The sequence below is a fragment of the Corvus kubaryi genome, unplaced genomic scaffold (genome assembly GCF_017639235.1).
Source record: "Corvus kubaryi isolate FWS band 111438036 unplaced genomic scaffold, C.kubaryi_AGA036_p1.0 37300, whole genome shotgun sequence".
Classification (NCBI taxonomy): domain Eukaryota; kingdom Metazoa; phylum Chordata; class Aves; order Passeriformes; family Corvidae; genus Corvus; species Corvus kubaryi.
Window position 1 is genome coordinate 2,216,978 of NW_024581093.1, and position 24,500 is coordinate 2,241,477.

At 43.0% G+C, this 24,500-nt stretch overlaps 1 protein-coding gene across 3 annotated transcripts in view; it reads left to right on the forward strand.

Moving 5' to 3' along the window:
* KCNG4 (potassium voltage-gated channel modifier subfamily G member 4) overlaps positions 1 to 1,183 on the forward strand; it is a 15,748-nt gene extending 14,565 nt beyond the window's left edge. For 2 of the 3 annotated variants that reach the window (XM_042027114.1, XM_042027116.1), the window contains one exon: positions 1 to 1,183. This exon is cut by the window's left edge and continues 806 nt beyond it. Coding sequence is in view for 1 of the 3 variants with exons in the window: in XM_042027115.1 (XP_041883049.1) it covers positions 152 to 169 (18 nt within the window). In the remaining 2 variants the exon portion in view is untranslated. The other variant, XM_042027115.1, reaches the window with a different exon arrangement.
* The last annotated feature ends 23,317 nt before the right edge of the window (positions 1,184 to 24,500 follow it).

Below are 24,500 nucleotides of genomic sequence, written 5' to 3' on the forward strand. Positions count from 1 at the left end.
TGAGCCTGGCATCCCCCATCAAATACATCTACACAGGGAACTGAGCCCAGGTGTCCCCCAACAAATACATCTACACAGGGAACTGAGCCCAGGTGTCCCCATCAAATACATCTACACAGGGAACTGAGCCCAGGTGTCCCCCAACAAATACATCTACACAGGGAACTGAGCCTGGCATCCCCCATCAAATACATCTACACAGGGAACTGAGCCCAGGTGTCCCCATCAAATACATCTACACAGGGAACTGAGCCTGGCATCCCCCATCAAATACATCTACACAGGGAACTGAGCCTGGCATCCCCCATCAAATACATCTACATAGGGAACTGAGCCTGGCATCCCCCATCAAATACATCTACACAGGGAACTGAGCCCAGGTGTCCCCATCAAATACATCTACACAGGGAACTGAGCCCAGGTGTCCCCCATCAAATACATCTACACAGGGAACTGAGCCTGGCGTGGAGCGTTCCCAAAAACACCGACAGAAAGGTGCACGTGTGAACATCAGCAAAATACGCAAAGCAAAGCAACGACCCGGGTTACAGCACTATCCTCTCTCCTGGCATAGGTATAAGCAGCAGCCAACCCAACATGGCCGGCTCCAAAAAATCCCCATGGAGCTGGAGGTTGGGAGAATGTAAAAAATCAGAGTTTATTCAGTGATAAATGCTCATTCTTCTCTATGACTACTAAGAATAAACTTTGTCTCTACCACTCATGCATCTTGCTGATTACCTAATGCTGAATGAGTAACAAAGCCGGCTTCTGTTGGTGCAAACACACTTGTTATTTTATTTGCCTTGGAGTTTCCAATGTTCTTGCAATTAATACCTTGAGCCAGGCATTAGGACACATTCTTTCCGGGCTACACACTGGTGTGGTTATCCACAGCTCATCCACCAGGCATAGAGATACAAATTTGAATTCTGTATTTAAAGTCAGCAACAAGCTTAAAATAAAGGCCCTGTATGTGACAGCTTTCAAAGTTTGCCTGCAGCCAGACGATCAATCTGTAACTAACAAATTGCACTGCTTTGCATTAAACACATACTGTTTGCAAGAGCATTTGCTTGAAATGCATTTGTGGTCTGCAGACTGTAAACATATCTTACTAGACAGCAAAAGTCTTCAAATTTCTTTTTCATATATTTATTTAAAATAAAAACAAGGAATAAAAGAAGCCCAAGCTTATTGACCATATCAAAAAGCCTTGGTGTTATATTTTTTGTTGAATGGTGATGGTTTCTCTGGAAGAAAGATAAAAAATAGGCTTCTTGAAAATGTGATGACAGCTCAGAAGTATCCAAAGGTATAAAGAGTAAAGAATGAGGGGAATGATTTCCAGAGAGGCAGTGGGAGTGATTTCCTCATGGGAATGGAAGATGCCCCCTTTGGGATATCCATGTATAGCCAGAAGGAAGCAACAGGGTTTTGCAGAGGTCAGCAACACTCCTTTGTGGATAGTCTGGATGGTTTTGTGCAACTTGACCCTTTGGATGGTGTGAATGTGGTCAGTGAATTCCATACAGGTCATGAAGGCCAGGGGTGCACAGACACCTGTGTGCTCAGGGCCCCTGTCAGCCACAGCGGGAGAGCGCTCTTGATACCCACAGGACTCTGAATTTCAGGCATGTAGTTAAGCACTGAGATTAATCAAGGCCTAAATTAGCTTTTAATCAGTTTTTCAGCTTTCATTACTCCATTTCTTAAACCTTGCCAAGGTCCCCATGTCCCTGTGATGGGGCAAAGCTCAGTGAAGTGACCATTCACCAGGGCCAGCTTTTGGCAGGCACCACTCATGCCCAGCCTGGTGCTGTTGGAAGCCTGGGGACGCTTCCAGGCACTGCCCCATCTCCCATCTTGACACCTAAACCCAGTCACCTGCAGAGTTCTGCAGCTTCCTGCAGGCATTTGGGAGCCTTGGTGCTCAGATATTCCCCTCCCTCCTGCACAGCTGAAGTGGAGAAAAGCACAGTTGTTGGCACAGCCGGGATGACGTGACTGGAATTAATCTCTTGGGCTTATCTTGCTACTGACCTTATGATTCAAACCAGAGGAACTGTAGCGGATTATTCATGTGGATGTTCCAACACAAGAGGAACAAGTTGACTTCAGATGACAGGCATTTACATTTGCCCCATTCAATGTGCAATTTCTGCTGGTTTATGCACAGGTCCATCTGATTTTTTATTTTTCACAACCAGCACTTATTTTTTGCTGGCACTTCTCTACAGTAGGTCCACTGAGATGGTAAACCAGACAAAGTCCTGGTCTGGGCTATGAACCAGACCTCTCCAGGGTCCTGTGCATGGTGATGCCACCTGGATTTCTCTGGACATTCCTCCCCTCTGGTCCAGCAGTGCCAAATCTGATGCTTGCTCCTGCTGACTGGTGGCTGCTGGGACACAAATCCTGATGCAGAATCGCTGCAGCTTTTAAAAGGCACTTCTCCCACTGACACATACTTTGGAGATACAATCAGGTAGGGTAAGTGATTATTTTTTTCCAATTAACAATTTCCTTATTAGCTCAGGAGTTAGTTCAACATGGTTGTACATAAAATTAGCCCAGCCACATGGTTCTAAAAATGTACATATCTGGTGAAATATTGGGGGTTTTACTGCTCAGGTGCTGGTAACAGCTCCATGTCCAGCAGGTTCTGTGAGGTAGGTGGGACCGTGGACAGTGACAGCGATCCAAACCTGACTCAGTCAAATGTTTAACCCCGTGTCAGTTCCAAAACACAACCCGAGAATGTGCTGAATCACGGAGTTCGAACAAACAAAGCACCAGTGCTTGACAGGGAAGTGAGTGTTTGCACTTCCAGCAGAATTTGGACCACCACTCGCATTTCTGATTTTAACCTAATCTCCTCCAATAGCTGGGTCTGGACTGCACCAGCTGTCACAGAAAAAAAGTCCTGCATGATTCATGGTGTTACAGGGGAGGGAAAAATATGTTAGGAACATTTAGTGCCGGTGTAACTCAACTGAGTAACAAATTCAGAACAAGCAACAACAATTAGCAGATACTGTTGTTGCCAAGATCGTATCATTTCATAACCAGATTTAATTAAAAGAGCAGTTCAGCTGCCTGGCACCCGGCTTCTCTTACTTCAAAGCCTTTTCCCTGGGTCTATATCCTAGAAACAGCTGAGGAACAGCACCCATTACCCAGGGGAACCACATTGCTCAACCCTCAGCAATGCATGACATCTCTTTTTAAGCTTCTGATTGCTACTCTGACACAGAAAGAGCTCCTATTGTTGTAGGAACCTGCAAAACCCCCCACCACGATGCTTTTTGGGGAAGGCAGGAATATCTCCTGCTCTGCAACCCAGCTGTGGACACCAGAGTGTGGGAGTCACCTGAGAACAGAACACAGGACCCTTCCAGTTGGTCTGACCTGGACCCAAAACACAGAGAGGGGCTTTTGATCAGGGGCTAAATGTGAATTTTCTGTGATGTTGAAAACCCACTGAGGGGTTGAGTCCTTTGCTCTGACCTAACTCTCATTTCCTCAGGGGTTCTGCAGATTGTTCCAGGTTTCCCTGCAGCCCTGGTACCTCCCTGCTCTCCTCCAGCTGTTTCTCCTCTGTGACTTTCACCAGGTCCTCTGGTAGGGAAGCATTACATATGGTGGACATATAATTATCTCAGTAATTAACTTCCTCTCATTTCATGGGTTCAGTATTTTATTATTTCAGCCTACTGTCAGAACTCTGCAATGTGCTTTTCACCTGTCTTTGCATCCAGTTGCTAATATTCATAACCTAAAGTTACCAGGCTTATTACATCACAAATTCATTGAGGGAACAGTGTTTTATTTTAGGAGCAAATTGCAAAAGAATTCATGGTGTGTACTGCATATGCTATGCATTAATTATAGAAGAACTATTCAAAACATTGCATTGGTCAACAATTTTATTTCAAACACACCCAAACACTGTTCTGCAGTTATTTTGATCACATTAATTAAGCACATCTGCTGACAGAAATTACACTCAGCATGTCCCTTCTGTTTTTTTTTTTTCCCCATGAAAGATTTTCTCCCTTTTTTTTTTGGTTCAGAAAATTATTTTAATACATTGCAGTAATCTACAAATAATGGTGAAAACCTAGAAGGTCAAGGAGAGGAAGAAATACAGCACATTTCCAGGTTTTACTTCTACAAGTAATAAATTATTAGCCACATGTTGAAGTTAAAACTGATAAAAGGCTGATATAAAAGCCATGTTTCCTAAATGCAAACTGGTTTCTGCATGGTAAAATTCAAGATATTCCAGCACATGTTACTGAAAGTATTGAATTCCTTCCTGTGAACTGCTTTATTTTGGTAGCAGTGTCTGATCCGAGCTATGTGGGGCTTTCACCCCTTCCAGTCTCTTCCACCCCTGAGTCCCAGCCGTGGCACAACACCCAGCAAAGCCCTGAGGAACAGGCTGCAGATCTGCTGGGGAAGCTCCAGTCCTTAATTTGCAATATTAGGATGAAACTTAATACCCTGGGTTACTCTATTTCTTTTTTTCCTGGGTGATTAAAATGATGCTCACAAGAAAGAAGAAGAACCGAGGTGTTTCCCCTCCCTCTGCGCTCCTTTCTTTACCATTTTACTTGTGATAGAACACAGCTCTCAAAAAACTTATTTTCTCCAAAGTTTAGTGCTCCTGTAGTTTCCTTATGCCAGGGAAATGCTCGTAGAAGGGGGAGAAGCATGACCCAAAGCTTGTGTGCTGTAAGAAAGGTCTGCAATCAGAACAGTACCACAGGAACTCACTCAAAAATCCAAGCCTGGATTATCAGTGCTAAGAAGTGCTTAAGGAGCACTTCAGCAGATTATTACAGCAGATTCAGCAAGAGGGATAAAAATCCAGCTCAGATTTCATTATTTTCATGGTTGATTCCTGCCACAACTACAGCAGTTGTAAAAGTCAAGCACACATCTAAAAGGGAAGGGCTATAGAAGAGCCCTCAGGTGTTTCTCCTCTGAAAGCTGCAGCCTGTTACACCATCAGTAATAAAACATAATCATCCTGAAACAACACTGCAAATGTTAATGAAAAGCCTTACTGCTTCATACCTGACAAATTTTGTTTAAGAAAAATCATTTAGGACTTAATGTATTAGCACAGAACTCCAGACATGCATATAATTAAGTCATAATGTCTTCCAAAATGTCTTTCTTTCCACTTGTAATGTTCAGCCAGATATTAACCAGTCAGACAAGCCAACAGGTTTTGTTTCAGCTTCTTCAAAATAATTTCACTGCCTTTCAAGAGGCTGTTCTCAGCAAGAACAAATGGAGCAATACAGAATTTTTCTTCTGCCTGAAGCTCAAGCAGATGAGGAACAATTAATGTTGAACTTGCAGGGCAGTGAAGCCTCTGTGAGAATCCAGGGATGTTTAAATTTATTTCAAACTGCAGGAGCATTTGCTGATGTTTCACATTTGGCTTTAACTCTGCATCCAGGCCCACAGGACAGACAGGACACAGACCAAGTCCTTCCCTAATTCCACGGCTTCTCTTGCTTTCACCTGCCCGCATCAGGAATTGCTCTTTTGCTCTGCAAAGCTAAAGAAATTTCTAATTAAAATTCATAACCTTGTGTGAGAAATGCTAAAGATAATTGGGTTGTGCTCATGGATAGAGACTATTAATAAAACAAAGAAAGTGCTTTTATGTTCTTCAGCCAACAGCTCTTGTAGTGCCCTGTGTCTTATACACTCTTTTAAGAAAATAGCCATTAAAATTTTCTAATTAAAGTTTCATTTGCAAATCCCTGGTTTTGAACTATCTTCACCAGAGCAACAAAGCAGGTAACAATCATAGAAGTTCATGCCTCGAGGATCTGCTTTTCCAAATCATTGGTGTTTTCATTAGTCTGATGCTTTACTTTCACCTGACTGTCCCGAAGCTTTCTGAGATGTCTTGTTCCACACCAAATTAGTCAGAGCTCTTCTACCTCTGAGACACTCCTGTATGAGAATTTCACAAAAACCAGCTCAGCTCAAAGACAACAAACTCCAGGAAATTTCAAAGCTTCAGAGAGACAAAAAGCTACGAGCTCATGATTAAAGAAAAAAAAAATATTTACACAGTTCCCTGAATACATTCCTACAGCACAATTATTATGATTTTTACAGGATATTTTTAGGGAAGAGAGGGTGAAACCACACAGGCTGAAACCACTTCATCTGTAATTCCAAGTCAGATATAAGGGTTCATACCCTGAATGGGGCTGGCAGGATTTAGAACAGTCATTTCCAGAGCTGATCAAGATAACGCTATCAGCTCATTAGGGTGTGAGTATGCATGCTTAAACAAATTAAACTCATTTCATGCTGATACAAAGATATCTGAGGAAAATTGAAGGTCAAAGAGATTTATCCCGTGAGATTTCAGAGTTTGAGAAATGTTCCAACAGGATTTAAAACTCCAGAAACGATGCATTTCTGAATAAAACTGTAACAAGGGTCCATTCCTCTGAGTTATTACACAAATGGCATTAAAAAAAAAAAAAAAACAAACTACCCAAAACAGGAATGAAAATACACAGAAATGCATCTTTCAAGCAAGGATATTGAAGAGAACACTACACAGAACAGAAGAAAAATAAGTTCCAAATTATCTCCCAAGAGAGCAAAATATGTCAGTAGATAAATTTGCTGGTCTTTAATCCTTTTTATTGAAATAACAGCAAATTAAAGGCCCATTTTTGCAGGTTCTGGGATAATTCCCATGCTAAGTGCTTCCAGCTTTTTGAAAGTCTAGAGAGCTTCAATCACCCAGTGCACTGAAATCTCTAAAGAGTACAACTAAATATTATGATAAGGTAGTTAAATTTTATACTTGATTTTATTGAAGTAGCACAGATTCTGACAGATATTTCTTCCTGCCTGCCTCTATCTCAGTGTGGGACAGGAGAGACAGAAAGAAAAGCATCCCAGACATGCTGTAAATCTGTGTTCTCCTAAAATCCAGAGGCTCAATCCAACTCAGCCCAGTTCAGCAGGAGGCTGGGATCACTTTGACATCACTGCTGAGTGTTCACTGCCGTCCTCATCCTTCCCCCAGGGATTCTGAAATGTCACAAAGTTGATCAGGAAGCTGAAGAGAAAGATCAGTGTGTCTTTTACCACCGAGATCAACACTGTGGGTTCACAAGTTTTGTTGGACTTTTGTGAGTCCTGCAAACTGCTCACATGGTTTGCAAACCCAGACACAACCTGCAGCCTTTGCATTCCACTTTTATCTTTATTCCTACCACTGCACCCTGTAGTTTTACATTACATACTGACTGTATATATCTAATGGTTACACAGAACACTCCCAAACACTTGCATTTTCAAAAGGGAGGGAGTTTCACAAGGTCTTCAAAGATTTCCAGGATGGCTAATTCTGGTGGGAAACAGGAGCAGAAAAGGATGCAATTCTTGATTTGTTCTGTTTCCAACAAAAAGGATCCACCAAAGGGCCACCACCAGCAAGGAATATCGCAACCTGTAAACTGTTAGGCAATAGTTGTGTCCCTGTGTATGAGACAGAATAGATTCCAGTCATAACTACAAGGAGGTGCTGAACCTGCTCCTCAAGGGCATGTTCATTTTGAGAGAGAAACTGGCACAGTCTGAGCTGTTTGCTGGCTCAGCTCTGGCTAAAAAGCATCACCGAGGACTGCCAGTATTTATGTGATCCTCCTGTTTTATTCAGAGAGCAAGAACAACCAGCCAAAAAGTCCTGGACCAGCACACTGAACAAGGCAGATCATTTCTCGTAACTGCTTTTCTGCTGAACAATCAAGCTTATATGAGTTTGGGAAGTTTCTTTCTTGCCAGGTGTGGTGGGGAAGTCAAGTGGCTTCTATGCTGAACACTCTGCACAGGGCTTAACCCTGCCAAAATCTATCCAAGGAAATTGTCCCAAGGTACTGTGTTTGCATGGCTGGGTCTCATGAGATAGCAGGGAAGCAGGTCTAGAGGAACAATACTAATGGGGGTTTTTCCTCATGAAACCTCTGGGTTTGCCCATAAGAAATTACTACAATTTCTACAGCTCATGGGGTTGCCACAGATACAGTTTGCTCTTTTTTTCTTCCCATTCATTGTTGTGCTGCTGCATGGGGCAACCCAATTTTCCTTCATTGGCCATAGGAGGATCAGTAATTCCAGAGTGCCAGAGCAGGCAGTTTTCAAGCTGGCACCTCCCCAGCTGTGACCTGCAGCTGCACTTCTTGAAACCCCTGTAACTTTGCCTTGGCTCCCCTTCAGCACAGTCACTCGGTGACTTTTACTGACTGAAGGAAATTACTGAGGAAGTGTCTTATCAACAGATGCTCCAAATGTCCCAGTGAGCGCAGCTGATTCTGCAGGAACAGTGTTTTGGGGCTGAGCCAAGACTCAGGCATCAGTGTTGAGGATTTTCTCCCACTCCTCCAGTCTCTCAAGGAAGTGCAGCACACATGGATGGATGATGTGCTCACTCTCCAGGGGCTGCGTTCCAGCTCTGTTACAGACAGATCTGAGCCCAAGGCTGGGGCCAAACAGGACCCCCCAGCCAGGTCAGTGTGAGGGTAAGCTTCTTATTTCCTGTCTTTTCTGTTTTGTTAACATTTGAACTACCAAATCAGAGCACTTAACCTGACAAAAGGATATCTCCAGCCTATGAAAGCCCACAGCAGGCTGTGAGCACCCTGCTTCTGAGGCAGACTTTGGGCTGGAAGGGATCTTAAAGATCATCCAGTCCCACTCCCTGCCATGGGCAGGGACACCTTCCACTGTCCCAGGCTGCTCCAAGTCCTGTCCAGCCTGGCCTTGGGCACTTCCAGGGATCCAGGGGCAGCCACAGCTGCTCTGGGCACCCTGTGCCAGGGCCTCAGTACCCTCACAGGGAAGGATTTATTCCTAGTATCTAATCTAAATCTCCCCTCTCTGAGTTTAAAGCCATTCCTCCTTGTCCTAGCATTACATGTTGCTTTACAACAACACTTCCAACAAATGCATCTGGAGTTTTCCAGTTTCCTCCTCAGTCACAAACTGGATCCTTTGGTAGTCTAAATGCTCCGATTTACACCAGAAGCACCTCAAGATCTTTGTCATGCCTTTATCTTCAGTCCTCCCCTCCTGTAATCTCCTTTCACCTGAGCTTTGCTCTGCACAGTCCCCAGCAGAAACCAGAACAAATCCTTTGCATGACAAAGTAGCAGAAGCCACACAAACCTGGGCACATTTCCAAGCTCAGCAGAGCATGGCACCCATTCCTAACTGGAGACATCGTTCACCAGGCTAGAGATTTTACAGGTGCTGCGTTGCCTTGAGGTTCTGAGAGCTGTGAAATGAACAATAAAATACCTTGGGTAGCTTAGCGTGAAGGCGAAATTGCAAATTAACATTAAGTTTTATCCAGGTTTACCCGGAGGGCAGGAATGTTGAGGGATGGAAAAAAAAATTAGAATTGGAATCACAGGGACCTACAAGGAGTCCAGCTCTGAAGTGAATGGGGATCAAACCCACATCCTTGGCATTATTAGCACCAGGCTCTAACAAACTGAGCTAATCTCAGAGCCAGGTATGATTATTCCATAAATTACCCACAGAACACCCACTGCCAGCAGTGTTTGCCTTTAGCTGCACATGGAGGGGTTAATTCCCAGACTAACTCTGGATGCTGAAGTTCAGGGGAACAACTCATCACCCAAAGTGTGATTTACCCCAACACAGCACCTTGCCAAGCTACCACCTTCGTGGATCAGGAACATTAATTAGCCCAAGGTTCCTGCTGGAAACAAAAGTTGTAAATAGGATTGGGAGGAGCAGGAATTGTGGTCAGCTACCAAGATAAGGATATCGGGCAGCTCTCAGCACACTGCACTTCAGGCCTGCTTTTCCTCTACATTCAGAGCATTCAAGCCCTAAGTTAATTAAAGCCCTCAGTGTCTCATGGCAGAGATAACTTGCATGCACTATTTTCTTCCAGCACTCAGAAGGAATACCTGAAACCCTCAGGCAACAAATAATGCAAGAGAAACTGGTTCTAACTTTAAAGCTTGACACAGAAAACCCAGCTCATTTCCTCCAGCCTGAATTCTCCACAGAAAAGAAGATTTTTTTGCCCTCCTGTCAGCCAGCACGGTGACCCCTCAGCCCCAGGTATCAGAATTCCCCATGAAGGCCAAACTGCTCCTGCTCCTAATAATTTATAATGATCCTGGCTTGCCTTCGCCCCAAGCCTGATTAATTAACTTGGAGATGTCTCTTCTCTTGTTGGGGCTCTGAGTCTCTGTAAAGGGAATCAAAAGGAAGAAGAAAAAGGGAAAAGCTTTAGCTGGCACTCATCCAAACCCACATCTTTATGTGGAAGATAATCTCCTCAGGGAGGAAAAATGGCACAGTAAATTTCCCAGGACACAGTGCAGCAGCAGAATGCTGTGTTATGCACACTCTGGGCTTTTCTGCCCCTATTAGAAGAGTCAGGCTTTGTCACACACCTTTTACTGTCTCCTTTCACACTTCAGATGCATCAATTGCAGAGAAAGCTCAGGCCCAGCCCTCCTTCACAAAGAATTCACACTGAAAGCGCACACAGACTTGGCTATTGGTGTGTGCCTTTCCCGGATGGAAGCTCCAGCTAAGAGCTGAAAAGCTTCCTGGGAGCTCCTGGTGAAACAAATGACTTCTCCTTTCATGTATGAGAACAAGTGGACCAAATTACAGAAGTACTAAAAACCAGTCAAGTATTTCATCATCTACAAATGCAAATACAATGTGTGCAAGCTTAGAGAAAGGCAAACAAATTACTCCTGAAAAGGTGGGTGGGGAGAAAGAACAAAATGAATTATTTTTAGACCTCAGCCTTTCCTCTGCAGATAAATCTCTGTTGAAATTAAACCAGATAAAAAATCTAACCACAACACCAGAGGAGAATTCAAGTCAGTCATGTAAGAGCAAACATGATTTCGATCACCCCAACCTGGCCTATAGGTTTTTGCTCACATGAAGCTGCTGAAATGACTGAATCGAGGTCTGACCCAGGGTTACTCTTCACTACCTCTCTGTAGGGCCAGCAAATTTTACACTGAGGGTGTTACCTGTGGAGAGGATGGGTGTCTGCTCACTGGAGCTCACAGCCCAGGCAAAAGGTGAAGAAGGGAGAGTGATTTGCTATGAACTTTCTTTTCTCAAGAAAGATGTCCTCAAATTATCAGAACATATTAATGACATTTTGCAGACCTTTTTCTATCTATTTTTTTTTCTTTTAACAAAACAGCTGTTTTCTGCCAAAGACAACAAATGCTGATTGATGTGAAGCGAGATCAGAACTTTAGATATGAACACCACCTGTAATTAATAGGATTTCCTTTCTTACTTGTTTACTGATTAAGCAGAAGGGTGGACCTTCAGTTTGCTCTAAGAGAATATAAAATAAAACAAAACACAGTAAGAGCTGACCTTTATGATGAAGATGCCTGAAATAACTGGGAATATATGATCACAGAATTCACTGGGAGAAAAAAAAGAGGAAAAAACCCCTCCACATTTCATTTTTTTCTGTGTAAAAGCAGAAAGCTCAGCCTAAGCTTTTAGCTGGCAGCTAAAAGTAAAGCACCAATTGTTTCTCAGGCTGAATTATCACTACACGTTTCATAAGGATTAAGTAGTATGTTGTTATTAGAGTAGTCAGTGATTCAGGATGCCAGAAGATTGGAAGATTAAACAAAAGCTAATCTCTAGAAAAGTAGGGCGAAATGCTTTGTTTCTTTTCCAGGAAAAAGGATTCTTAGGTTCTCAAGGGCTGGCTTGGTAATGTGACTTTTTTCCAACAGCAATATTTTCAAATCTAACTCTTCCAAAAGAATTACTTTTCTAAAAACTGTGTGTACAGAACAGTAGGGATCAGGAGGCACTAGTGGTGTTAATTTTTTTGACAATTTAGCATTAATAAGAATAATAAAAATAATAATAATGAATTTTTCTATAAATCAGGCAACTCTGCACTGGTGGTCAGAGGCTGACACAACTGGAAAAGACTTTGTCTGAAGGGATTTGCAGAGGTGTCAGCAAACCACTTGCAAAATGCCTTGAGAAGTGATAATTTAGCAAGATATTGAAATAATGTTAACTTTTTTATGTGAGAAAGATGATGAGTGTAGAACCAATCTCCCAGTACAATCCTACATCAGGTTTCCCTTTTATTTCTAGCACATTTTCAGCAGCATCTCTCACCAGGTTCTCTCTTGCAGTATCAGTGGCATCCAGGACTGATAAACAGGTAAAGGTGACAATGATAAACACAGTTCTTGGTAACATAAAACACAGAGAAACTCCTACAAAATACTTAAGGTTTTGGAAGGTTTTGGACCTTGTAAAGAGATTTAGTGCTTAAGGCACTTTTGACAGCTATCAACAAAAAAATTTCCAGGAATTTGGCACTCAACTCATGCAGAAAGTTCTGAAAATGGTCTGAAATAGCCTTTGAAATGTACAAATATCTTCAGTAGCTCTGAGAAATGTTTATTATCCTGCTGTACGACAAAGAGATGGCACATATTAAGTAGATCTCTTATATACATCCATTAAATATTCTCTGCACAGGAAGAAACTTCCTATCCAAGTGCAGGACACTGACCTGGAATGGGAGCAGCACAAATATCCCAGCCCTTGGAAGCTTTCAGCCAGGAGAGAGAGAAGCTTTAAAACATTTGCAATTCATATCTGAGTGATCTCTTCCTTCCCCCCAGGCTCCCTCTTCTGCGGAGAGTCCCAATTAAACAGATGCAGCTGCTAAAATTAGGGATCCTAACTGGGATGCATCGGGTCAGGACCTTCCTTGGGATCAAAGGCACCTCAGTGGGAGGGACTCTGGCAGCTGGGAAGGTTGCCTGGGAAGTTCAGACCTTTCCTGTGGCAATGTCTGGCCCCAGCAGTTGGCACTGGGTGCTCTGTGCCTCAGGGAAGCTCAGTGACCTGCTAGGAAAAGGATGCAGCAGGACTGGGGGCGTAGGGCTGCACAGAACCTTCCCTTCAGCTTCAGAACCAAGTTTGGCTTCCTGAATTAATGAATTTCAATATTCCTTGTCAGTCTGGCAGCTCACAAGCCTCTATCCCTGGAGCCTGGGACTCAGCACAGACTGGCAAGCCGCAGAGTGGTAATCTGCAGGAGAAAAATGTTAACACTGCTCTCCGAAATAAAGTACATGAACCATTCCTCTCAACGGGATTAGGCAAATTACAACAGGCTTAAAAGCCCTTGTTCCTTTTATCTCTGTTTTGCTTTGCTCTCCATCTCCTGCATATCCCACTCATGGTATCCAACTTGCTCTTGCCTTGTGCCTCATCTTGAGAAACACGACCCAAATCAGTGCTCAGGGAACCCAGGGGAGGCCTCTTTGATTTGTAGTTTCAGGTCGGTGTTGAAGCATCATTGCAAAAACAATTGAGAGTCTGAGCTGGCTCTAAATTCAGGATGCTCCAGGCTAAGGGCTGGTGTGGAATTTTTATTAATCAGCTCATATATTCACTTGCTAACTTCTCTCCTAAGTTCCTCTAGCCAGTCCTTTGAAATGAGAGTAACCATTCCTCAGTAACAAACGACGTTTCCAGCATTTCAGATCTCAAAGTACAAAACTATCAGTGCTGCAGTATTTAACATCTGCTGCAAGTCACAGCTAATTATCAGCTCCTCTATGGCTCCCTAATGAATTTCTTAGGGAAAGAGAGGCAAGGACAGACTACATTTGACCTGCAGGGAGATGACAGAGCCCATGCTGGCAGGAAAGTTTGGAAAATATTTCTCTACAGTAAGGAGCAAGAAAAAAAAAAGCTGTGAGGAACAACTTAGTAGATATTCCTGTTTGCAAACAGCCACTTTGGAAGATTAATAGCTCCTGTAGTCTGAATTAAATAGCAGAAAATAACTTTCCTAACAGACCCCAAATCAGAAGGTAGAAGATCTGTTCGATTTTACATGCAACATTCTAATTTCAGTGAATGTTCCATTCCAAGATCAAAGATATGAACAGCATCATTTCCAGGGTGTTTTGGCCAAAATGCACCTGCATATATTTGGTAGATGGGGCTGAGAGTCCTTCCACACACAGCACATCTCAAAACCCACAGAATAAAAAGTCAGAACTTTTTATTCACATTCCCTATTGGATTTGCAGGAACTGGTGGAAAATCCAAGGAAATGGCTATTATATCCCCAACTGATGTAAACAGCGTAACTCCACTGAAATAAACACAACCAACTTTATCAGATTTAGTGGATAACCTCTGAAATGAACTATGTGAGGTTGCTCTGCACAGCTCGTTTTTAGGGGACAAGAACGATGACAAAACCACGTCTCATTTTTAACAGGCTACAAACCCCAAGAACCTACTGAAATGATGAAATTATGAAACAGGAATGACTTCCATCCCAGCAGCTGACCTCATTCTGTGATTCAGGCCTGGGTATCTGCCTGCTCAGTTATTTGAATTTTCTTTGAATAATCATTTTGGTTGACACCGATTCTGTTGTATTTTACAATTTTGAGCTCGCCATTCACTTGGATAAAGAAGCTGGAGAATTGACTATTAATGTCAAGGCTTCTGGAGTGATGTAACAAAGTGTTTTGTTAACTAAACACACATCAAGAGTCAGAGTTATGGTGGCAATCCTTAGTCTTCCTGAGACAGCTGGAAAATGGAAGAGGCAGAATCTGGAGAATTTTATGATCCTTTTACTGAACATAAATTAGATAAGAAAAATAATTTTCTGCATACTGATCTACAGTTACTTGAAAATTCAGGCTTGAAAATAGGGGTAATTCTTCCTGAGGCAGACTGATTGTTCTTTCCCAAATCAGCTTGGTTCCCATCCATTACAGCTCCGTGCTGGGCAGTTTTTTATCCTGAAAGCATTGAGGATTTGTAATGGACTTTGGGCTCCCCACACAGGTAAATGCCACAAGAAGTTTTTCTGTTTGCATCCAAAGTTGCAGGGACAGGCTGGGATCTGAAAACACATGGAAGCAATCCATCAGGAATGTCAAGCATGGCCTGGAGAAGAGGGGAATATCACAGGCAAAAATCAGTGGCACATCCCTCCACCAAAACCCAAACACAACCTTGCACAACTGGAAGCTTTTGGAGTAGATCTGACTATTAAAAAAAAACCCCAAAACACCAACATGCCATATAACTCAGTTATCTGGGCCCTAAATTGTCACCATTTCCACTAATCCCTTGTATCCCTGGCATTAAAAATCCTGGACTACTGTTTGAGACTGTTATTCAGGATGAGGTGCATTAATAAGGCTCAGACTGAAAGGGCATTAAAAATCAAAAAGCCTGAATTTTATTCTTTGCCTCTGTCAGAGGTCCCAATAACAGGGTTATTCTGTACTCAGTCCACTAAAAGGACACAGAAGGAATTTCAGCTCTCTAGTTGTGAATGATTGATTACTCTCTGTTGTTTCTAATTTCTTCCTGAGTAAATATTTCAAGTCCTGGTATTGATGTTGTAAAATAAATCACGATATAATTATACCTTGCCAGGGTTTCAGAAGAAAAAAGTGCATGGATTTATTATTTCTGATAAGCAGCCTTATAGCAAGAGAAGCCTGAGCGAGACAAACAAATTTACAGTTTCTATCCATGCATTTCATTCCAGATTAAAATGGCTAAACCCAGAATTTAAACCTGACCTACTGGATTCTGGAAGATGAGCAGGCTCATCTGACACAGGATCATGGAGCAGGACAAACACTTTGGAAGGCAGCTGGTTTCAGCCTGCCAAACACATCCAGCCCACCAGTGTGCACTGAAGCATTGGACCCACTGCCAATGGTTATAAATTGCTTTATTTCACATAATGAAAGTGAAATTTGTGAAGCCAGCGTTTGGAACTCAAGACACTGAATTTGTGTTGTAAGCTGCCTGATTTCTGGCTGTCAAGCTAAAATCTCCCAGTAGAGGATTCTACCAAAGGCTGAGGTTCACTCAAACTCCAGAGCAAGATTGCCATGACAGGCTGGACACAAAGTGTGCAGCAGGAGAGAAAACCATGTAATGGTTTGTGATAATTCTGTATGTTCGGAGTGGGGAGTGTAATTTCCCCGTAGCCTCATCACTGAGCAGCTCCAGCTTTCTCTCCTTTCCTTGGGCACAGCCAGTGCACAAATAGGAGTTGGCATCAGTCAGCTGCAGAAGCAAAAAAATTGCAATTTGGAATGGCTGAAAGAGCTCAGACAATTTTGATTTACCTGAGCAGAAGCATGAAGGCTCGATCCTGAATTCATCCTCAGATTCAAGAGGTGGACACTCCTCCTGTCCACCCAGCTGTTGGAAAATCTGGGCCTTACTCACCAGCCTTGAGAGAAAATAACAACCCAGCTCTTTGCCCCCTCACCCAGCCAGAACATGCCTGTGCCTTGCAGCAACCACGACCCAGACCCATAACAGCACTTAATGTCACCAGCCATCCCAATTTCCTGTGATAAATGGGATATTTCAGTGGATCCCTAATGATTCCTGTTAGGAGAGTGTAAAAGGCAGAGACCTGAAAACCCGAAATCACACATCTCTCTTGCTGTTTGAATGAGAATGGCTCTGCTACCTGGGTGAGCTGCACAGAGCAGAACATCCAAGCTCTCACTGCATTTCTTCTCTCCAACCCATTTTTATCCAGCAATGCTTGATCTGGGAGACATCCATGGGGAATATCCTCAGAAAGCAAAGGGAACCATGGCTTGCAGAACTGGAGTGCATGCTCTGGACAGCAGGCAGTCTCTCAAGGTGGATTACTTTCAGCCTTCCAGCCTTTTAAATTATTTTCTTTTTTGAAAAGGTCTGAATTATCTGAGTTATCTGTTTTAGCAATGGAAAAAAACCTCATTTTAACCACTCTGCTTCCTAATCTCATTGCACATGTAGCATTCAAGAACGAAAGGGTCTCAAACGACTTTAAACTCATCAGGAGACGCTCTGAGCAATGCTGTTTTAAACAGCAGATCCCAACCTGAGCCACGGACTCTGAACAATAGACTGTGCTAAGCAGATATGGAAAAGAGACTTAATTTCAAATTACCTCATTTAAAAAGACACTTCCCATAATCACCAGACTAATTCTTCAAGGGCTGAGCTCAGTTAAATCATGTCATCTACCTAGCGTGGTTCCTGCTGTAATTTATTTCTTGCTCATTTAGAAGGGATCATTAGACCAGCTCTGTGAGATTTTTACTAACTACTATTGGTGCTTCAAAAGGGGAATGGATGGTAAAAAATCAGGGGCACGCAGATCTGAAATAATGTGTTTGACCAAATCCAGATTTCTGGTGAAAACACTCCAGAGTTTTAGCTTAGGTAGCATCCAGTTTGAAAATGAACATACTTATAAATAACCTGTCACAGAAGTAAAGGAAAAAGAGGAAAATCCCCAACAACTCTAATTTTGAATGCAAATAATTACAAAGATCCATGCAGGTATGTACTGGGAGACTGAAATTTACTCACAGTGGGTTGAAAACAGAACCCAAGAAGAACAGTGATGGTGAAGAGCTTCATGAGATGCCCTTGCTCAAGGCTGAGTTCCTCTCTGTATGCCTAATTTCTGAAAAATTCCTGCTCATCCCAGGCTTTTAAAACTCTTATGATCTCTCAAACTGGTGGCTGGCCTCCATATTCAAATGAATCCCCAAATATCAATTCAATTCTCTTCTGTTTGCTTCAAAACTTCCTGTTTTGACCAAAACTGCCAATTTCAGAGCACCAATGTAGTGATTGGCATCCCCTAAACCACAAACAGAATTGCTCTGGTGGTGGTCAGACTGCTGCAGCTCTGAATTACAAGGCTGTTATGACTCACTGTGGATAGTTAATTAGTTAATTAATCTTTCTAGACAATGTAGAAATGTAAAGCCAAATGCTGATTGCCCTGTGAAAGGCTTAAACCTCAGCTTAACATTAAATAAAAACCAAAGGTAAATGGCACAGCATCTGCATGGCCAGTAATGCCAAGAACTAAAAGTTTACTGGGTGGAAAAGGAATTTTAGAAGAAGATCTTGTCTTAGAAAGCTATTGGCTCTTCAAGGATATTATAAAAAGAGTTGGCACAAGGCACTGCTAAGCAATTTAGTTTTGTAGGAAAGCCACAGTGAATTGCAAGAGTTCGTATAATGGTCAATGGGAGATTAAATAATGGAATTTTGACCCCACAAGATATTTGAAATCATACGATTGGGATAAGGCAATCCCATTATCTGGTTCAAAATCTGATATTACTGAGGAAAAACATTTCAGAGTGGATTAGATGCTGTCAATAAGGACCTCACTGGCTATGAAAAAAAAAGTCCAGAGGGCAGAAATCCATCCCTTGGGCTTTGCAACAAGTGAAAATGCTGAAAATAATGTATTTAGGGGGACACTGAAACTCCTACTTGCAGGGAAGGATGGGAAATAGATGGAGATCCCTAATGAATCCCATAATGACTTCCTGAGAACTTGATATCCTATAAAAGCACTGGAACCCATGAGGATGAGGATGTTTAGCAACAACCAGCAACAAAAGCGTGTAGAATAAATAATAAATGCCACATCCTACAAGCAATCAGACATTCAGAAGTCTCGTTTTCCCTTGTGGGAACCATTAACATCATCAAAAATTCAAAATGGCATTACCCAAAGAGAATTTTGCAGACATGTCTGCCACAGAGTCCAGTCCTTCTGACTGTGGAGGATTCCCAAGGTGGGACACAGAGGGTTTCCTGCCCAGATCAGTTTTTAGGAACACTTATGACTAAAAAGCTTCATTGTAGATGAGTCTGAGGCCCATAGCAATCAGCACAAACTTTCTTGTTGAGTGAAGACACCTTCTACAGACAATCCCATTAAAAAGAAAATCCTTGTCCCAAACTGATGACTTTTTTCCCATGGAAATAAGACTTTTAATAATAAGCAAGAGTTTTTATGACAACAGGTTTCTGGTTCACAACCCAGGCTACTCAAGTGCTAGAGGAAAAGGACTTCTCCACAAACTCAGTGTTTATGAGAGAAAACAGAACCACGGCTACTGAGAAAAGGGAATTTCATGACAAGCCCCAGAACTATTTATGCTCTCTTGAAAGAGACAGTCTGGAACATCATCTCATCCTTCTTGTTTTTCCTGCTCTGTTAGTAAAGCCCTAGTGTTAACCCTGCCACTCTGACGACTTCCATTTAGCTTTGCATTTCAGATAAGACTTATCACCTCACTTACATGGACAGAATATCTTCCTTTTCAGTGCACACGCAAAGTCTGCAGCAAGCAGCATTGATCATTCCATTATCACTCTGTTCTACTTAATTTCCTCTTCATCTTTCAAGTCAAACTCCATCCCAGACCACATCAATAGTGCTGGCAACACCCTGATGGATTACCCTGGCTCTGGCGTGCTGCAGGTACGGTGCAAAATTGCTTTTGTGTTAGCCCAGCACAGCCGAGCTCTCCTAAACTATTCAGAGCAGAAAATTAACAAGTGCATTGTGATTTTTAAGCGCTCTGATGTGACTTTGTAACAAGCATTTAACTGGTGCAGCCAGACAGTTTGACAAAGCACCAGAACTCTCTGCCAATCTGGGGGCTCTGCTGTGAGCAAAAAGCAGCTTTAGCATCCACCTGGGCAGCTCCTGCCTCAGCTGTGCCCCAGGCAGTGCCAGGCAGGGCCCAGGGGATCCTGCCCAGTGCCAGTCAGCCCAGGAGGCTGGAACGGCAGGGATTGCCAGCGCTCTCCACGCAGAATAAACGAAGGCAGAGCAGAAAATTCAGCACAAGAGACTTTGTGAACTGAAGCAACTCCATCATCCTTTGAGAGCAAAGGAGCTTTTGGGAAGGAATGTCCCCAGAGTTCCTCCTGGTGGGAGCAGCAATTTCCTGTTGAAATCAATGGCTGCCTTTGGCTTTGGTTTAAAGGCTGAAAAAAGGCTTTTCCTTCTCCTTTCCAGATCCAGATAAACCATCAGCACCTGGCTCACCCACAGCCCAGCAAAGCATCCCATTGGCCCCAGAAATTACAATACTGAACACAGTGGACGTTTGGGATTATAAGAAAAGCCAATTTAAAAATTAAGTAAGTCTCATCTGCCCATTTTTTCTGATACCCGAAGACTCTTTGAGTCAGGCTGTTCACAGCCAGGATGTTTTCAGTGACTTGATTCCAGAGTTTATCAAAACAGTATCTTTTAAACTGTCCTGCATTAAGAGCAGTCCTTGGCAATGCAGCTCTGCGAGCAGAGCAGAGACTGAACAGCGGGGCAGAAGCACAGCCTGGAGACCCTTTCTTCTCTTGCTCTGTGAAGTTTTTGTCCCCTCATATTCATCTGTGCTGGCTCAGGCCCAGAGCCAGGGAAGTTTGGTTCCCACAGCAGGACAAGAATTACCTGCAGATGCTGATTTCACACCTGTGTTGCAATCTGCAAGACAGGGGCAAATGAGCTCCAAGATGAACCCACTCAAACAAGAATATTCCACAATTCCCTTGTCACCAGAGCAGAACTGCAAACTGTTATGGTGCAACAAGTCCTTTTCAATTGACATTGTTAAAAAACCTTTTTATAACATTTTAACTAATTTTCTTAAGATGTGGGCACGCAGTAACTGTGGTACTCCTCAAACTGATAGATGTAAAAATGCAATGGCCAAATTGCTGAGAGCACTGCACCCCCATTTAACACCCTAATGCACCTCTTGGGTGCCTGCCTTTTCTTTAGCTGGCCTATCCCCAAACAAGTTAGAAAAGCACTTGAGAAGATGAATTAAGCAAGAAATTTTTATTCTTTTTTTTTTCTGGCAAGGCCAATTCAGTCATTTGCAGCAATAATTCCTGCTCTGAGTCTTCTCCTCTGTGAGTTCCCCAGCCACTGGGGGTGCAGGTCTGAAGGGATAATCAAAGCAGCAGAATCTGTCATTAACTCTGCACGGGGTTCATGTCAACAGCCAATATGATCATGAGCATGGGAAGTGCAGGGAAACAGCCACCAGCTTGAGATGGAGCTTTACTCATGGCTGGCTGAACAACAAAATCCCAGTGTGCACAAATAACACATTGACAAGTGTTGATTCACAAGCATTTATCACGTTGTTTCCAGGATTGTTTTCCAGCTCCAATTTATTTTCCAAATGGGATTCCTCTCAGTTGCCATCATTCTCTTATTTACGTGCCTGTGTTACTGACCCTGCTCGAGTTATGAGTTTTGACATTTGAAAGCAGGAAACCGATAATATATTAACCTTAACTCTTCCCTTGGCACTCATGCACGCACATACAATTTTTGAAACAATCCACAGCTTGAAATTTTTTCAGCCTGTGTCGCCTCAGAGCAGGGAAATGAAAGATGACCTCAATGTCCCTTCCAGGTTATGCTCCTAATGGATTTGTTCTACAGCTTAAGATACACTAAAAGCCTTTCTAAGCTAGAGTAACCAGAATGATAAGAGTTGAATTTTCCTGCCATGCAATTAGGGTTATAGTTTAATTTAATTTCTTCTCAAACCTGCTGGGTGTTTCATCCCAGTGGGCTACAGCTGTGTGATCCTTTCAACATCCTGCTCGGCACAGGCACAGAACTAGACAGAGCTACAGTCATGCAAGGAGATGACAGCAGGAGTCCTGCCCACACTTCTATGGCTTGATATTGTATATTGTTGTGCATTTTACTGCACAAATAAGCACTTCCAAAGTATGGCATCCCAGAACTGGAAATAATCATCTACTACCAATGCAGTCTAAAAACAGGCAGTGTTTTAAGGCCCAAGAGCAGTTATGTTCTCTCATATGCACATAAGTGTAACTCTCACTCATCGCATGCTCCAAACATCCTTTTATACTTTATAATAACACAAACAAAGAACCAGTTCTTTTCAGTGTTAGCCACTCATGTTACTGATATAAAGGGGAAAGAGATCAGGGAGATAAAACCAGTTCTTCTTCGTATCTGGCAAGGGAACAGCCCTACAGCATATTGCTAGCACTGTATCAGGGATAGAACTACACACTGAATGCAGGATGAGGAGCTGGAGACACAGCTTCCCGTGGGAAATGCTTGCTTAGGAACAGAAACAGAAAAAATGTGGATCCATGGTCATTTCTTCACAGCCAGAAATTAAGTGATTTCCCTTCACTGAGAGTCTTTATCTCAGCAAAAATGTAAGTCCAATGTTAAATTCTCAAGAGGAAACCTTGTTGCTTTATGATGAGATAGAGACAGGACAGCAGTGACATAACCTGAAACTAAGACTGAAATGAAATAGTTGTGAATTAATACAGAGGTAACAGGTTCTTCTGGTGTCTGGGTATGTAGGAGCAAGAAAGGTCTTTTACAGCACAGCTGGGGCAGAGACTGGAATGCTGTGCAGGTCTGGTCTCCACCTTGGAAAGGGACATTGAAAGCCCAGGAAATGATGGATGAGCTGTGCCTGGTACCCAGGGCTCTCTCTGCCTGTTGCGTGGCAACACAAGGTGCTCACTTTGGGCCCTGCTCCTGCTCCCAAAGCAGTGCCTGGAAAGGGAACAGATCCTTCCCACAAACCCTCCCCCACAGTCTGGCCCGTGGATTGGCACATCAGGCTCAGGAGAATGGGGAAAAGTTTCATTCCTCCTGCAGGTAAAGCGAAGAGGCTCAAACGAGACAGTCTAGGAATGTTGTGCTGCTATGAGATTCTGTCTATAATTAAAGCAGGGTTTGTTTTCCTTTGAAGCACTTCACATTGCCAGCTCTGATGTGCTTGAAGAAGTACTGGTTTTTCACTGGTGGCATTTCAAGTTTGTCTGTGATAATAATTTTCTGTATTTTTCCTACTGAAGACATTGCAAAATTTTCCTGAGAAAGAGAAGGGACCAAAACAAATGGTAGGGTTTTTTTTTTCCCAGTAGTAGAAGGAGAAGAAAATCCAATATTCCTTGTGCTATCAGCTTTTGCTGTATGGTAGAACAAGTGATACCTGTGTGGCTTCCATGTCACATTTACAACTGCAGGAGATCTAAATCTCAAGGCTTAAATTTTACAGTACCATTGTGCCACTTTTAACACACATGACCTTCCCTATCTGTGGCAGGAGCAAGGGTAGAACAGGGGCACACAACAGGAGACTTTTACACTCCACCCCATTCCTTAACCCTTTTTTTGTGAGCTCAAAAAATAAACCAGTCTCCCACACTGAGGCAGCTGATCTGGTGATAACCATGGTGGGTGTCTCGTGCCAGTGGCTTGGAGACTCAAAAATCAAAAGTCAGGCTCCAGCACCCACGGGATTGCCCCAAACATGACTGAAATAGGTGCACTTTGTTTTACTACCCCACTGTGTTCTGAAAAGGATCCATGTGAGCCCCAAATCCCACCAGGGTTACTGGAGAGACCCTTTCCCTTCTGTGGTGTCTGGTGTGGGTTCCTGTGAGCAAATCACCTTTTCCTTTTCTGATTCCTGCTCATTCTCACCCCATCCCGATCCAATCTGGCCTAAAGGGAGTGCGCTAAAGGAAGAGGATCTTGCATCGACTCTCTCCCTTGGGAGAGCAGGGACAGACTGGGAGATGATCACATCATCCAAAGCTCTATTCCTCAAAGAGACAACTCCGGAGAGTTTGTTTGGATGGGGTGGAGTGATTGAATTTCACTTGACATGTCAAAGCATCCAACGTGCTGGGCACAGAACAAAGTGAATAATTTAGCAGGGAGCTGCTCTGTGCCAAGCAAACAGGTTGTAAAGCAGTTCTGCTCAGAATCCAGGGAACCAGCTGTCTGGAGCCGAGGCACAGCAGAGTATTTATTGCCTCATGCTGAATTGCTAACCACATGGCTCGAAATCAGCAAAAGGATGATGAACATGGGTTCGTTTTTTGGGTTTTTTTTTTGTTTTTTTTTTTTTGTTGTCCATCACCAAAAACTCTTCAAGTACATGAAAAACTACAAGAAGCTATCAGCATCACTTTTGAGGTTGCTAAACTCAAAGGAGTCTGGGCTAAAGCAGGTACATTCCTGCTGCAAATGGGAATAGCACAATCTCTCCACGGCAGATGAGCCAACTGCAGATTTTCATGTGCTGAGAGTTTGGGCAGAGAATGAAGAAGTCATTCTAATGAGTAATTTGGGAGGCTAAATGTAGACCCTTATCAGCCTGGAATCTGCAGTTAGAAACCCTTTCCTCTCCTATCATGACACTGAACAAACAAATGCTGGTTGTATTCACTCCTCAGTGGGAGGATTTTGCAAAAGAGCTCAGCATTGATCTAACTGTGATCAGGGGAGTTTAACACCCCATTCAGCCAGAGCAGGAATGGGCTGTCACTGCTCCAGGGGTACAGACTTACACATTTTGCAAAGCCTTTAGGATTGCCCATTATTCAGAGTGGCTGCAGAGCCTTGTAATTGCCCCCTTTTCCTGGCCAGGTTTCCTTGCTGGCTTCCACACTGGCTTCCATGGTTGTCCATTTGTTTTCCAGATGGCACCTCTGTCCATCTCCAAATGGTACCTTTCTGCTGGTTT